The sequence below is a fragment of the Sander lucioperca genome, chromosome 10, assembly GCF_008315115.2.
Source record: "Sander lucioperca isolate FBNREF2018 chromosome 10, SLUC_FBN_1.2, whole genome shotgun sequence".
NCBI classification, from domain to species: domain Eukaryota; kingdom Metazoa; phylum Chordata; class Actinopteri; order Perciformes; family Percidae; genus Sander; species Sander lucioperca.
Genome location: NC_050182.1, coordinates 105,791 through 121,289, shown reverse-complemented (window position 1 = coordinate 121,289; position 15,499 = coordinate 105,791). Strand labels below are relative to the sequence as shown.

The 15,499-nt window shown below is 42.3% G+C and overlaps 1 protein-coding gene across 4 annotated transcripts in view; it reads left to right on the top strand.

The window, feature by feature from the left end:
- LOC116042167 (palmitoyltransferase ZDHHC3-like) overlaps window positions 1–15,499 on the top strand; it is a 113,311-nt gene that overhangs the window by 80,087 nt on the left and 17,725 nt on the right. For 3 of the 4 annotated variants that reach the window (XM_031288288.2, XM_031288289.2, XM_031288291.2), the window contains exon 6: window positions 6,469–6,599. The exons of the other annotated variant lie outside the window; for it this stretch is intronic. In XM_031288288.2, coding sequence (XP_031144148.1) covers window positions 6,469–6,599 — 131 coding nt within the window. The remainder of the gene's footprint in view (window positions 1–6,468; window positions 6,600–15,499) is intronic. 4 annotated transcript variants of the gene reach the window in all.

Below are 15,499 nucleotides of genomic sequence, written 5' to 3'. Positions count from 1 at the left end.
ATTTGGTCAGTACCATCTTAAGACGTTAATGATGAAAAGTTTTTAAAAGAAAAAAATTTCGTCATAGGGCATGGCCGTGGCGGGGCGGCCATTTTGTGCGTTTCGCCATCAAAACAGGAAGTGGGTGTAACTTGAGTGTACAAGCTTCTCCTCACAACCCGAACCTCCTATGGCGCCATTTTGATGCTAATAAGCACTCACCCCCCGTTAGCATTCCATTGACTGCCATTCATTTTGACGTCACTTTGACAGTGAATTACTTTACATCTGAAGCGTTTAAAGACTTTATTTGTCCATTGTTTATTTCTAAAGAAACACGACAATGTATAAAAGGCTCCATTACCTTGTACCTCACGTTATGGCTCCGTAGCAGACGTTTTTGTAAAAATAGGCTAACGATTGTGTCATAACCACGGGACTTACTGTCGCATAGTAGAGGAATTACCGTATAGTACAGGAGAAGCTCGCAGACAGTTTTGACTTACATTAGCTGTTTAAGTTTAATTACTAATGTTAACTAGCATTTTAGTTAGCAATAATTAGCCTGTGTCCATGTTATTTCCTTACATATACCTACGCTCTCCGTCTCTGCAAGATTGGGAATGATTTCTCTTGGCACAGCTACCAGAAGACTTCCAACTTTCAGACAGGTTGCTCACGTCACATTTACGTCGTCCCTCTCAGTTGGAGGCTGCGCAGTAATGCTCGGCGCTCACCGGAAAAGTGCTTCTAATGGCCTTCACTGGTCTCCGTCCAGAGCAACGGGATCTGTTGGTCCATTCTTATATACTGTCTATGGTCCAACTGGCTCGAAACTTTTCAGGATTCATAAGACTCTAACTCAGAGGACATTTACCGGACAAAATTGACTCAAAGTCATAGCGCCCCCTACTGGCAACAGGAAGTAGGCCCAAAACTATACGTGCTATACTTCAACGAACTCCGATTTCATCCGATGGACTTCTAATTTGGTCTGTACCATCTCAACACCTTAGAGATGAAAAGTTATTAAAAGAAAAACTTTTCGTCAGACGGTGTGGGCGTGGTGTGGCGCCCATTTTGAGTGTTTAGTGATGAACAAAGAAGTTCTTGTAACTTGAGTGCACGTTCTTGTATCTGCCGACGATTGACAAGGGTCCAGGTCTGAGGACATCTACAGGCCAATATTTACTTTTGGTCATAGCGTCCCCCGCTGGCAACAGGAAATGCGCCTTATATGACAAACATCATCCGATTTACATGAAACTTATAATGTGTGATCGACATGTGATACTGAGCCGCCCCCTATACTTTAACAATGCCCACTTTCTCAGGCCATGCCCCTTTTCATAACATTTGAACCATTTAAGTCTTGTGTGAGGTGTCATTGAACTCAGCAGAGAGTTCCTTCTTCATTGGTGATGGTTTGGCCCGCCCCCTATGCTTAAGCTTAGCCACGCCCCCTTTCATTACATTTTAACTGTTTAAGGTAGACCCTTGTGTGAGGTATCATTGAACTCAGCAGAGGCTTCCCTTTTCAGTGGTCATGATTTGCCCTGCCCCCTATGCTTTAGCCATGCCCCTTTCATAACTGGTGACCCATTTAAGGTAGAGTCTTGTGTGAGGTGTCATTGAACTCAGCAGAGAGTTCCTTCTTCATTGGTGATGGTTTGACCCGCCCCTTATGCTTAAGCCACGCCCCCTTTCATAACTGACTTGATACGTATATGATACATCACACAAGACTAGAGTATTGTGTGACGTATCATTGAACTCAGCAGAGATTTTGGTTTTGATTGGTGATGGTTTGGCCTGCCCCCTATGCTTAAGCCACGGCCCCTTTTCATAACATTTTAACCATTTAAGGTAGACCCTTGTGTGAGGTATAATTGAACTCAGCAGATAGTTCCTTAATCATTCGTGATGGTTTGTTCTGCCCCCCTATGCTTAAGCCACGTCCCCTTTCATAAGTGGTGACCCATTTAAGGTAGAGTCTTATGTGAGGTATCAATGAACTCAGCAGAGACTTTCTTTTAAATTGGTAAAGGTTTGCCCCGACCCCTATGCTTTGGCCACGCCCCCTGTCACAGCTAATGAACTGTATGACGTAGAGTCTTGTGTGAGGTATCATTGAACTCAGCAGGGAGTTCCCTTTTCATTGGTGACGATTTGCAGTGTCTGAGTGACGCGCAAATGCACGGTCGCAAGGAGCGGCAAACGCCGGTAACCCTGACGCGTGCAGAGGAGCGAGGGCCCGTCCATCGCTGCTTGCAGCTTTAATCAGTTGTGTTTTCGCACCACTAAAGCAAACAAAAAGCAGCTTAGCAAAATAACATAGTTCAGGTTAGCCATGTAACATTAAAATTAGAATTAAATTAAAATGTTTAATTTTAACCGTTAATGTTACTGACATTAGATACAAGTCAAGTTTAAACACTGAGTTTTGATAATGAAGGCCTTAAAAGTTTCATTTTCAGATGTGGGTGGCTGAGCTACAGTAACGTTAGGGGTACATTTTTAAAACAAAAGTGTGAGGTATCAAGCTTTTTTTTAAACATTTGTATCGTTAGTTAGCTATTCGAGTTAGTTAAATCCCAATACCTACATTTAAACGTGTATTCCTCCTCTTGTACAGACGGGCTAGGGGAAGCCATAATGTGAACTGTCCCTGTGTATTAAAGTAACCGATAATAAATTAACATTTATAAGCTTTTGTCTCAATTAACGTTATCACTTTATGTAACGTTACAACTGTCTATCTGCCATACAGAAACACTAAAATATGTATTTATGTAACGGTAAGGAAAAGCGAATAATGTTTATCGATATGTTAACATTAAGTTACCGTAACAATAACAATACTTATAAACTGGAATATTGAGTCTAATTCAAATACATGTACTAATTTCTTTACAAGTCTACAAGGAAATAAATAAATAAACTGTCATGCACATGACATCTACGAGACCAGGAGAGAGCTCCAGTCCGCACACAACGGGCAGGACAAGCTGGCCAGATATCTAGCTACCTCCGCAGAGCTAGCTGGCGTTATGGAGCTCCTCAACTCCGAAGCAAATCTTCTATTTGCCATCAGTTTTTATAACACTGCCTATATTTGACATCTACACAGTTAATGTTTCGCATGAAACGTTTATCGGTGTTTTAAGCCCCCAATGTCTCCTTTCAGGCAGCGCTGCCTGGAAGGAGATGTTGGGGTCTTAAAACACCATGAAACATTCTCGGAAGTGAATTTAATGATGAAATATTACAAAACTTGTGGGTGAAAAAAGAACTTTGTCAGCTGCCTTTCTGCTGAATGCTGAAATGAATGCTGGGAATCCTGGCTGCGAAGGATACAACAGTTGCATCCTCAGAATTCTGTAAAAGGAGGTCGCATTTATGGACCGCATTTGAAGGAGCCTTCGAAAATAAATGAAATGGGACAGCCTTCGTCACGCTGGTGTGACGCAATCAGTCTATTAGTGCAGCCTGGAAGGCTGCAACCCCTGAATTGGGCTACAGTTAATGTGCCACCTACTGGCAACAGGAAGTAAGCCTGACGAAAATCATCCGATTTACCTGAAATTTACATGGTCTGGTTTAAACATGATATACAGCAACATGACATAAAAGGTGTGTGTTGTGCTGATTTTTCATGTTTCGCCATGACACAGGAAGCGGTTAGTGACTAGACTTTACATTGTCCAGTCTGCCCCAAACTGCTCAGGGTTGATAAAGGTCCTGGCCTGAAGACATGTACATATCAATATCAAGATATCATAGCGCCCCCTACTGGCAACAGTAAGTTACAGTCGTTACACTTTGATGTCCTCTACCTAACGGATTGACCAGATCCACTTCAGAAGTGTTCAGGAAAGCCTTAAGACCTTGATGATGCTTCAATTTGGAGATTGTGATTTTTTTGTCAAAGAGCGTCGCTGTGGCGGCACGGCGAACTTCAACATTACATCATGAAACAGAAAGTTGTTGTAACTCGAACATACATCGTCCGATCTGCCCCAAATCTTTCATGATGTTGTACGTGATGTTAGTCCAGGCTCAATAGCACCCCGTACAAAACTTCAAAGAAGTATGCTAGAAGTGGCTAGGTATCAAATTACCATATAATGCCGCAAAACAGGTAGTTGTTTGTAACTAGAGTGTACATTACATGTCATTTAGCTGACGCTTTTATCCAAAGCGACTTACAATTGCTATATATGTCAGAGGTCACACTCCTCTGGAGCAACTAGGGGTTAAAGTGTCTTGCTCAGGGACACATTGGTTGATGTATCGCAGTGGGATTCGAACCCGGGTCTCCCACACCAAAGGCATGTGTCATATCCACTGCGCCATCACCACCAACATCAATCTCCAATCTGCCCCAAATTGTTTATGCTTAATTAGAGACCAGGCCTGAGAGCATGAACAAGTCAATGAGTTATAGTCATAGCCCCACCTACATGCAACAGGAAATAACCCTGACAAAAATCATCAGATTCACCTGAAATTTACATGATGTAGTTTAAACGTGATATACAGCAACATGATGTATAAATAGTGGACAAAGAAAGTGGTGCCGAATTTTAAATGTCATTTCCAACGCTATGCACTATATCGAGGGAATTCATTTAAATCTTGTGTGCAGTGTCCGACGGTCACAGAAATACACGGCTGCGTCGACTGGGAGCAGCTTTAATTTCCATTGTAATTTTCTTTTGTGAGTAAGTGTCTTTAGTGTGACCACTACATTAAAAAAAACAATGGAAATTTTACATTTGATTTACAGTCCCCCCACCCCACTCAATCCAAGGTTTTTCTGCAGCCAACATCTGGCTGTTTTTTTTCTAAATTTATTTTCTAAAAGTTTCCCTTTGTATGTGTTTTAAAACATATAGACACACATTTTCTTACTAGCTTAACATTCCAACCTAAACCTCCTGATCCCAAACACTACCCTACTACCAGGCCCCACATACAGCGCTCGGCTGCTCCACTGATTTTGTCCAGTAGCCACTGGTGGTATTGCAACGAAAAATCCCTGTGCGGAAACAATTTTAACCATAGACCACCATTGTTAGAGATGTGTGTTAGGGCCGTTTCACACTGGCTGCGTGGCATGAGCGTCTAAGCTGCATGGCGTGTCTGTTTTTATTTCGGCTCCCATGTTAACAGGTTAGACCTTGCACACTGCCTGCGTGACACACACGTCTCAGGCGCGACTCAAGCCGCACCAAAAACGCGTGCATGCTAGAAATAGAACCAACGCCTATTTTTCACGCGACACGCAAGCGTGTTGGAAGCGTTTCCATTCAAAATAGAATAGGAAAAGATGTTTATATGACATTTTGACACAAATACATATTAATAAATGGCATGTTGATGTTTAAAAGTCTCTAGGTTTTGACATAAATGCAGATATAAATGTAATTTAAAAAAATAATAATTATCGATTTTCAAATATTGCACCTGTCAATACAGAACAAGATATTTTGTAGCCTATTTTGCCGTCAATACTGCCGACGTTGTCTTTGCTGTAATCAAATCAGTATATATTTATGTTTAACATGAAGTATACTACTGCTTGAGTACAGTAAATCAATGGGAAACAGCAGCAGCAGCACCGCATCAGACACGTTTCTGGTGTGAAAATCCACGCAGCCGCCACGCAACTGACACGCAATAGAAACGCCATGCTCACGCGACGCAGCCAGTGTGAAACAACCCTAAAACTGCTGCCAGGTCACCTCCAACTGCAAACAAGGTCAGCTATGACTCTTTCTATTTTGAAATGTGTGACTTTTTATGTTTGAGAACTTAAATTGAGCCAGGAAAAGCGATTTTAAAACCTGTGATGTCACCACAATGTAAAGCATATGGAACAAGTGGGAACTCGCAGGCAGGGCCAGCGAGACAAACACTAGTGCGCATAGTCAGTGGTCACTTCTAACGGAAGTAAACCTGGAAGCTTAGAAACTTTTTTTTTTTTTCTTCTTTTTTTTCCGATTATTTTTTGGGTATTTTAGGCCTTTATTTTACAGAACAGCTGAAGACATGAAAGGGGAGAGAGGGGGGGGAATGACATGCATCAAAGGGCAGAGGTCGGAGTCGAACCCGGGCCCACTATGTCGAGGAGTAAACCTCTTTATATGGGCGCCCGCTCTACCAACTGGGCTAACGCGCCCAGCTTAGAAACTTTTTTGATGGCTGTGCCACTGAGCAACTCCTACGAATAAACGGGGCACCGCCATTAACGTTGCATCCATGCCTACTACCCACCACCCTTCCCCCTTTACGATTAACACCCTTAGCAGTGGGGACACCTGTTGACATAACTGTTTCAATGCTTAACATCCTAATTGTAATGTTGCAGATGGGTTAACAGTAAAGTGCAGTTGGTTATTTTATTGTAGTGTATTACAGTTCCTCATATGGTCCTCTTTTTTTTGGCCCTTCACTTCTCTTCCTCCATGTCTCTTCATCTCCCAGAGTGCAGTTCCTTCTCTCCTCCAGCAACAGTCATCCTGCTCATACTCCTGTGCTTTGAGGGTCTCCTCTTCCTCATCTTTACCTCTGTGATGTTCGGCACCCAAGTCCACTCCATCTGTACAGATGAAACCGTAAGTGATCCATTTAGAGACCCACAATCCTTCCTCCTAACTACCTCCTTCTGCTTTTCTCTGTGCTGCCACCCTTTGCATTTAACATTGGCTTTTTTGAACTTCTACTTCTAATTTGAACTGTAAATGGCTAAGTGACATCTGTCATTCTGCAGCCTGATGTAGAATAAATGCAGCTACACACCGGGCCGATAATCGGCCGTTGGACAGTCTGGCGAGGTCAGTGACTCAAGTCTGTTCGGTGTGTTCCGTGCCGTCGTCCGTTGGAGGAGCTGTCGGCCTTCATTTTGGCCAACCTGACATGCTCAGTCGGAGACAGGGCAGTCGGGACTCACCTGGAAATGGCAAGCGGGATGACCGTGACTAAGCCTCTCAAAATCTGACGAAAATCTTTTAAACTGACCTTTGTCGATCTGAAATGAAGACAGATTCAGCAACAGCATGGCCTATTTCTCGCTTAAAATGTTTTCAGAAACACGTTTCGGTGAACTATTTTAGTACAATATGAAATCGTATTCTGAATTAGTCGCCATTAATGGCTGGTTGAAAAATCCAAAATCCGGAAGCAGCAGCCAGACCCGCGTTCATCCAATCAGCTGCCGGTTTTCATTTTTTGGGCGACAATACAGATTAGCGCCGCCTGCTGTTATGGAGACGTATTACGTCTCGTCGCTTTGGTGTGTTCCGAGGCACTTTTTTGACCAACTCGGGGAGACTGATCAGTCCAACTGCCTTTTCTGCCAAAGGTCGGCCATCTGGTTGGTCTGTAACGGCCTTTAGGTGCAGCAAATTCCCTGCAAGTCATAACTTCGACTTAAACACTAACTTTTTGGCAGTTACTTACTTGTCAGACAAACAACTTCAATATTAGAATATATTAAATTTGTGGTGTCTGTCTGACATCAAGGATCCATTGTGTAAGGATCCATTGCGCAAAACAGCCACTGATCATTGTAAGCCTCATATTTTCTGCACTAGGATTCATTTCTTGACAGGCGTAGCAACAGTAACTAATACCCCTTTCATACAGAGACTGAGGTGCAAACTCTAACATATTTAATGTGCGTAGGAGTTGGGACTAGGGGTGGGCAAAAACATCATATTACATTTTTTCAGGCAGAATCACGATACACAAATCTATCAAGATTCTTTTTCATGTTAGTTTTTAAGGTTTTTAATTAGCAAGTTACTGATTAGTACAAAAAAACTAATTTCCCCATTTAAAACAATACAAGGTAACGGCCACCAAATCCATTCTCAAATTTAACACTTTAAAGTTTCTTCAAATACTTATCAGTTACTTTTCTAAATATGTATCATTACTTTTCGAATAGTCTGGATTGACCAATAGTTTAGGCATGGCAGTTCCGCCGGATGTCCCTTACCTTCCGCTTTCTTTGTGTTTACATTCTATACTCTGGTCAATTTGATGAACAGCAACTGGAACTTCCGAACTACCAAGCAACGTTATGCGCTGAAAATGGCAAGTTTTGAAGAAGATTTGGATCGTGCAACAAGGCAGGCCTGCTTGGTTCTTTTGGGAAATAATTAAAAAAAGATTTATAAAGAATATGTTTACAGCATTTACTCTCTAACTGGGACATTTTGGGACCTATTGGCTGGGATTTGCTCTGGACAAAATACCCATGTCGATCACTGGTAAGAGCAAATTCCGTCTTATATCCAGGTAATTTATATAGCTCACGTTACTGTATTGTGTGAACATTTAACTTCATTAAGAATTGTATGTGGCGTTTTCTTTCGCGGGTGTCAATGTTCCCCCAAAACAAGTTCCTTTCTGAGACTTTTAAAGATCCACCATATTTGGGACCAGATATTAGCGCCACCCACAATGATTGTGATTGGTTTAAAGAAATGCAAAAAAGCCTGACCATTTTTCATCTATCCAGGAGTGTGTGTGTGGAGGGGCCAGACCTTGCTCCGCAGCGCTGTGGAGACATGTCTGGCAATGCGAGACTACTTTTTGAAATATGAATAGGTCCACTGTACACAGGGTTTCCGCTGGGTCTTAAAAAGTCAAAAATTTAAAAATCTAATTTATTAGGCCTTAAAAAGTCTTAAATTTGCTTAAGTATTGTTCTAGGTTTTAAATCATTTTTAACGGATCTTAATTTTCCTACATCCATGTAACGCTACCTCTAATGCTCATTGAAATGTTCCCAGAGCGCTTTACAATGTTTTTTTTTAATTCCGTGGTGTTGTAGTTCTTTCTGTCGCTAGTCCAAATATAATTCACTGTATTACGACTACAAATGAGACCAACATACAACTTATATTGCAGCCAATCTAGACATCAGTCCTATAATGCCAATGAGGAAATCAGGGAATTGTTTTAGACAATGTTTCCAGACTCTGACATCTGACTTTGTTTTTGATGTCGTGGTAGAGGTCTTAAATTTCATTCATAATGGTCTTAAAAAGTCTTACTGTAAATTTGACTTGGTAAAACCTGTAGAAACCCTGGTACAGCACTCATTCACCGTTACTCCTATTTCCTTTTTCCAAAACAGTGGTGAGCAAATGCCAAGAGTTGAGTTCTCATTAAAATAAAATTAAGCCATGTTAAGTGCATGCCAAATTAATTGGAATTAATCAGAATCACTATTATTGAAAATGTTACCTTGATTACGAGTAATGAACAATTATTACTTTTTTTCTTTTTTCTGCCTTCATAGTTCACTGACAAGGTTTGTACTGTAAATAACGGATGTTATGCTATTATAACCCTAGTTCTATAATTGCAGGTGAAGCCCTCTACTGGACTATAAGGGTAATACTACGTTCGCCCACTGAACTTTGCATAAACGTAGCCGGCCAATCAGGATGTGCCTACTTGAATCTGTGCAGCCAGCACAGTATTAAAGGCATGCATCACACATCCTACGCCCTCTCCTGCGACGGCATAGGAGTGACAGGGCCCCTAGGTAGAGGGCTTCACCTGTGCTTATATAACTAGGGTTATAATAGTAATAATAGTTTTATATTTTTAAACATACAGAACAGACAAACACAATTGAACAAGAACAACAACCCTCTCCCACCCCCCACCCTCTGTGTTCTCAAGGAAAACAAAAACAAACAAATAAACAAAAACAGAAATCACACCTTGCCTAGTCTAGTAGAGCCCCAACGGTGCCTTGCACTGAAAGTGCGAAGGAACCTATTGTTTTTGGTCAGATTATTATTATTTTTCCCAATTCTTCGTCGCATTTTTGAGGGGGTTAGCATTGCACGAAAACTCACAAACATTTGCACACATGTCACAACTGGTGAAAATTGCAAAGTTCTGTAGTGATTGGGCTCGGGCGTTGCCAGGGGGCTCCATAGCGCCCCCTAACGTGCGCCTTAAATTGGACAAAAGTAATAAGTTAATATACCAACTTTTGAGGGAACATGGTGCTATTTTTAGAAAAAAATTACAAAATTCTATAATTTCTGAAATATTGGTTTTCATGTAAAAATCTTCATTTTATGAACACTTGTTTGAGGACTTTAGGATGCACGAAAACTCAAGATTTTGCAGCCATGTGCACAATAGTAAACTCTTTCATCTGAATTCACATTTAGGCTTGGGAGTGGTATGGTTGCTCTATAGTGCCCCCTAATTGCTTTTAGCACTTGGGCACATTTTTGACGGCCTCAATATATACTAGTCTAAGATGGCGCCGCTGTGTGTGTCTCGCCGCTTACCTCTGCTGGGATTATTGTTGATTTGCCTGTTTCTATTGCTTGTCACTCGAAATGTGTCACAGCTGCTGGTGTATGACCACCTGACTCTTTTAACTATATGTAAGTCTGCAGAGAAAGTTCCAATCTACGGCTCTGACGGTCAGTCAGGTACGCCGCCGCCGCCCTTCCTGGCGTCCATTCCTGCCTTTCTACGGAGTCAGCCCTGTCTGCCGCTCTGCAACAATCGCCGCAGGAGACGCGGCAAGAGAGGAGGAGTACGTGTCCGGCTCAGAGCATACCTGGCATCATCCTCCACCCGCGATCTGGGCCATCCATGTGTCCGGTTTCCCACGGAGTTCATCGGTTGCAATCTGCGGCGTTCTCCGGTCCACCGTTACCGGTGGCTCCAGCCGACTGTACCGGACTCCGAGTGCCCGTCTTCCCGCTGCTGGAACAGGAAGCGCTCCAAGCGAGGCTGCGTGCATGGGAATCTCCGCCCGCTCAGTCGTGCTTCCCAACAGACTGAAAGGCGCCCGATTCGCATGGCGCTGATCAACAATAGATCACTCACAAATAAGACTTTTATATTGAATGACTTTTTTACGACAAATATGCTGGACTTTCTGTTGTTGACGGAAACCTGGCTGAAACCAGGTGATGACAGCGCCTTCTCGGAGCTCCTCCCCCCCAGCTGTTCTTTCCTCAACTCGCCCAGAGTGTCAGGTCGAGGTGGTGGGCTGGCCACTCTCTTCAAAGATGAGTACAGATGCAGGTTGTTACCTGCACTCATTTATAATAGCTTCGAGCTTCAGCTGTTTGTGGCTGACCTGGATTCTCCTGTGTTATGTGCAGTTGTTTATCGCCCACCAAAACTCAACAAGGATTTTATATGTGAGTTTTCTGAGTTTTTAGCTGATGTTGTTCCTAAATACGACAAGCTCCTGGTTTGTGGGGATTTCAATATCCATGTGTGTTGTCCCTCAAACCCCCTTTCTCAGGATTTTAAAACACTTTTGAACTCTTTTGGCCTTTATCAATGTGTGGAAGGGCCGACACATCATCTAGGCCACACCTTGGATCTCATCATCTCCTATGGGCTTTCAGTTTCTCTTGGAGAAATAACAGAAACTGGTATCTCGGATCACTTCCCCATCAGGTTTGAGATCAGTGTTCCACCACCCGCTATTAAGCCTGTCTCCTCAGCTTCTAGGCGCCGCTGCATCACCTCCTCTTCAGCTGGAGAGTTTTCTTCTGCGTTTGTGGGCTCACAGTTTGGTCTGGTATCTCCCTCTTCCCCAGATAACATTCTCTCTGTGTTCCACTCCACATGCACTGAAATCCTAGACTCTATTGACCCTCATCGGATTAAATCTATTAAACCTAAGGCGGACCCCTGGCTAAATGATACCACAAGGGCCCTTAGGCAACACTGCAGACAAGCTGAACGAAGATGGAAGAAGGACAATTTACATGTATCACTGGGTTTATTAAGGGACAGTCTAGCCACATACCAGAAGGCTGTGAAGGTGGCGAAGATGCACCATCTCTCTTCCGTCATAGCTAGCAGTTGCCATGAACCTAGAGTGTTATTTAATACTATTAACTGTTGTAAATCAATGCACCTCTGCTCCGGCAGAGTAGCATCTGTCAGGAAAAATGCCAGTGCTAATTTTAAAGTGTTTGTACCTGCTTCTCCTGCACACTCAGCTGTGTTTGAGGAATTTAAACCAGTTTCTCTGACGTTACTTAGTGAGGTTGTACAACACATGAAACCCACCAATGGTCCCCTAGACATTGTTCCTGCCAGAATGGTAAAGGAGGTTTTTAATAGCACCATTGGGTCGAGTCTTCTTACTTTTTTTAATTCTTGTCTTAGTTTAGGTTCTGTCCCAGCTGCCTTTAAACATGCTGTGGTCAGGCCCCTACTTACGAAGCCTAATCTTGACCCCACAGTGTTGTCAAATTTTAGACCAGTCTCTCATCTGCCTTTTCTTTCTAAGGTTTTGGAAAAAGTTGTTTTCATACAGTTACAAGCCTTTCTACAGCAGAACTCTGTGTTTGAAAAATTTCAGTCTGGTTTTAGATCACGTCACAGTACTGAGTCTGCACTGTTGAGAGTACATAATGATATTGCCTTGTCTGTAGATGCCGGGAATCCTACTGTTTTAGTGCTCTTGGACCTCACAGCGGCTTTTGACACTGTGGACCATGCAGTCCTCCTCACTCGCCTTGAGCATTGCGTAGGCATCAGAGGCACGGCACTTGAGTGGTTTAGCTCCTATTTGGCTAATAGGAGCTTTTCTATCATGATTGGTGACCTCTTCTCATCAGCTGCTCCTCTCTCTTGTGGGGTTCCCCAGGGCTCAATTCTTGGCCCCATTCTGTTTTCTTTATATATGCTGCCTTTAGGGGCTATTATAGGAAAGCATAACCTGTCATTTCATTGTTACGCAGATGATTTGCAAATCTATTTGCCTATGAAAGCAAATGACAGTGTCACACTAAACTCCCTGCTTAGTTGTATCACTGATATTAAGCTGTGGCTTTCAGAAAACTTTCTTAATTTGAATGACGATAAAACGGAGTGTATTATTTTCAGTACTTCAGGCACGCAAAATGGTCCAGCTTTGAGTTTGGGAGCTCTAGCATCTTACACTAGGTCAGCTGTCAAAAACTTGGGGGTTACTTTTGATTGCAGCATGAAATTTGACAAGCAGATCAGTAATGTTGTTAGAATGAGCTTTTTCCAGCTTCGTCTCCTGGCTAAAGTTAAGCCTTTCCTCAACAGGCACGATCTAGAAAAGGCAATTCATGCCTTTATTAGTTCAAGGTTGGATTATTGTAATGCTCTTTATGTTGGTCTGAATCAGACCTCCATCTCACGTCTTCAACTTGTGCAAAATGCTGCTGCTCGCTTTTTAACAAACACATCTAGACGTGCACATATCACTCCCGTTCGCTACACCCTACATTGGCTCCCTGTGCGTTTTAGAATAGATTTTAAGATTTTATTGTTTGCTTTCAAGGCCTTAAATGGTCTGGCCCCGGAGTATTTGTCCAAAATTTTAACTTTGCGGGAGCACAACCGGTCATTGCGTTCTTCAAACCAGCGAGTTTTAGAAGTGCCAAGGTCTAGATATAAACGGGGGGGTGACCAGGCTTTTGCAGTTGCTGCCCCGAGACTCTGGAACAAGTTACTCCCTGATATTCGCACTATTACAGATGTAGCTCTTTTTAGGTCCAAACTTAAAACGTATCTGTTTAGTCTGGCTTTTAATACGTAGCAGTGGTGTGACAATTTAATTCTTCTGTTTCTTTGTAACTATTTCTGATTTTACTGTTTTCTATGTTCTTTCTTTCTATTGTATGATATGTGTTTTATTCTTGGTTTTGATGTTAAGCACTTTGGATACCTGCTGGTTGCTGTAAAGTGCTATATAAATAAAGTTTGATTCATACAAAAACTCACAAAAATTGGCGCCCACATAAACACCTGGGAGCTTTGCGAGACTGTACAGCGATTTGGCCCATACCTGTAAGTCGGCTCTATAGCGCCCCCTAATCCGTGGAAGGCCTTAACTTGGACATAGTTGCTCCGATCTTCACCAGATTTAATACCCATATTTAGGGCTGCACGATTATGGCCAAAATGATAGTCACGATTATTTTGATCAATATATTGATCACGATTAATTATCACGATTATTTGTTGATTTTAACCAAAACAAATTGTATTGTCAAATAGGCTAATTATAACTGCTTTCACATCCATATTGTGCTACATTCCTCCTTTCTTGAAGGAGTATGCCATTTCAGCTGTTGTGCGACCGCTTTCCAAACATGCGCGTTTGCCGTGAAAAGATACAGGCAACGCAATTTTCTGTTCACGTTAACGGCGCATGTTAAAATCTGGTGCCAATAGGGCACCGGTGCCCGGTATCTACCGGACGAAATAGCAATACGGATTACGGTCCCACTTAAATGTCTGCGTTGCGCTCTGATGCTCCAAAATAGACGTTACAGGCAACAGAAACATCGCTGCATGTCACGCTAGTAAACCCTAATAACACGTTACACAGCAGCTAACGTTAGCCTACCGTTAGCTACAGTAGTAACTGGATTAAACACGGCTAAAATGCTGACAGCTAAACGGTGTAGTGTGACTGTATTTCACTGTAGGATTCCAACAGCGGGACGTACAACAGTCTGCCGCTAAAGCTATAAGCTAAAAGACTCAAACTAGCACTGGTCACTGCTGTTGTCTGAAAAACAACACAGACGGGACAAAATGTTGTGTTTACTGGTAAACTGGTAAACCTCGTGGCGACTTATGACCGACTGCTATCTGTTGTGGAATTTTCCTCACGTTACTCTGTCCTCTGTGACTGTCAACATCTAAACTAAACTGCGCAGTGCAGGCAACAACTCTGATTGGCTCATGGAGGCACGTGATCAGAGAGTGGTTTACGGAGCTTTGGAAAAAAAAAACTTTGATACAGAGCGTTCTATGAACGGAATGAAGCAATTTAAATATCGCTCAATCATGTGAATTTGATCGTGGGAAGCCAAAATCGTGATCGTGATTAAAATTTGATTAATTGTGCAGCCTTACCCATATTACTCTAATCATTGTGGACATATTTCCCATTTACCTTCATTAGCTACGCCCAACCGGAAGGCGGCCATTTTTAATTATGCATTTTTCAGGTGTTTTACATTCTTTCGAACTCGTCCTAGGCCGTGATTTCAATCTTCTTGAATCTTTACAGGTATTATCTGTTGACCCTCATGACGAAAAATTATCAAAAGAATTTTGATAGCTAAAACAATGCGCAAGTTATGGAGGAACAACTTCCTGTAGGTGGCTGTTAAAACATGAACGGTTGTATCTTGGCAAAAGTTATTCCGATTTACATGAAACTTAGAATGTGTGGTCTACATGTGATGTTGCGTCTGCCAGTACCCCCGACTGCAAGAAGGCGAGGGCCTGTTCATCACTGCTTGCAGCTTTAATTCCAATTGATTTTATAGCCGGAGATTGAGCCAAATTTGTTAAAGATTTTAAGAATTTTTGGAACAGAGTCCTCAAGGTCAGATATGTACAGTAAAATACAATAAAATCTGTGTTTTGGGGAACGGAATTATTAAATTGCCACCTTCTAGATCTTTCTCTTAACCTATCACAATGGAATGTGGTTATCAGTGCATTG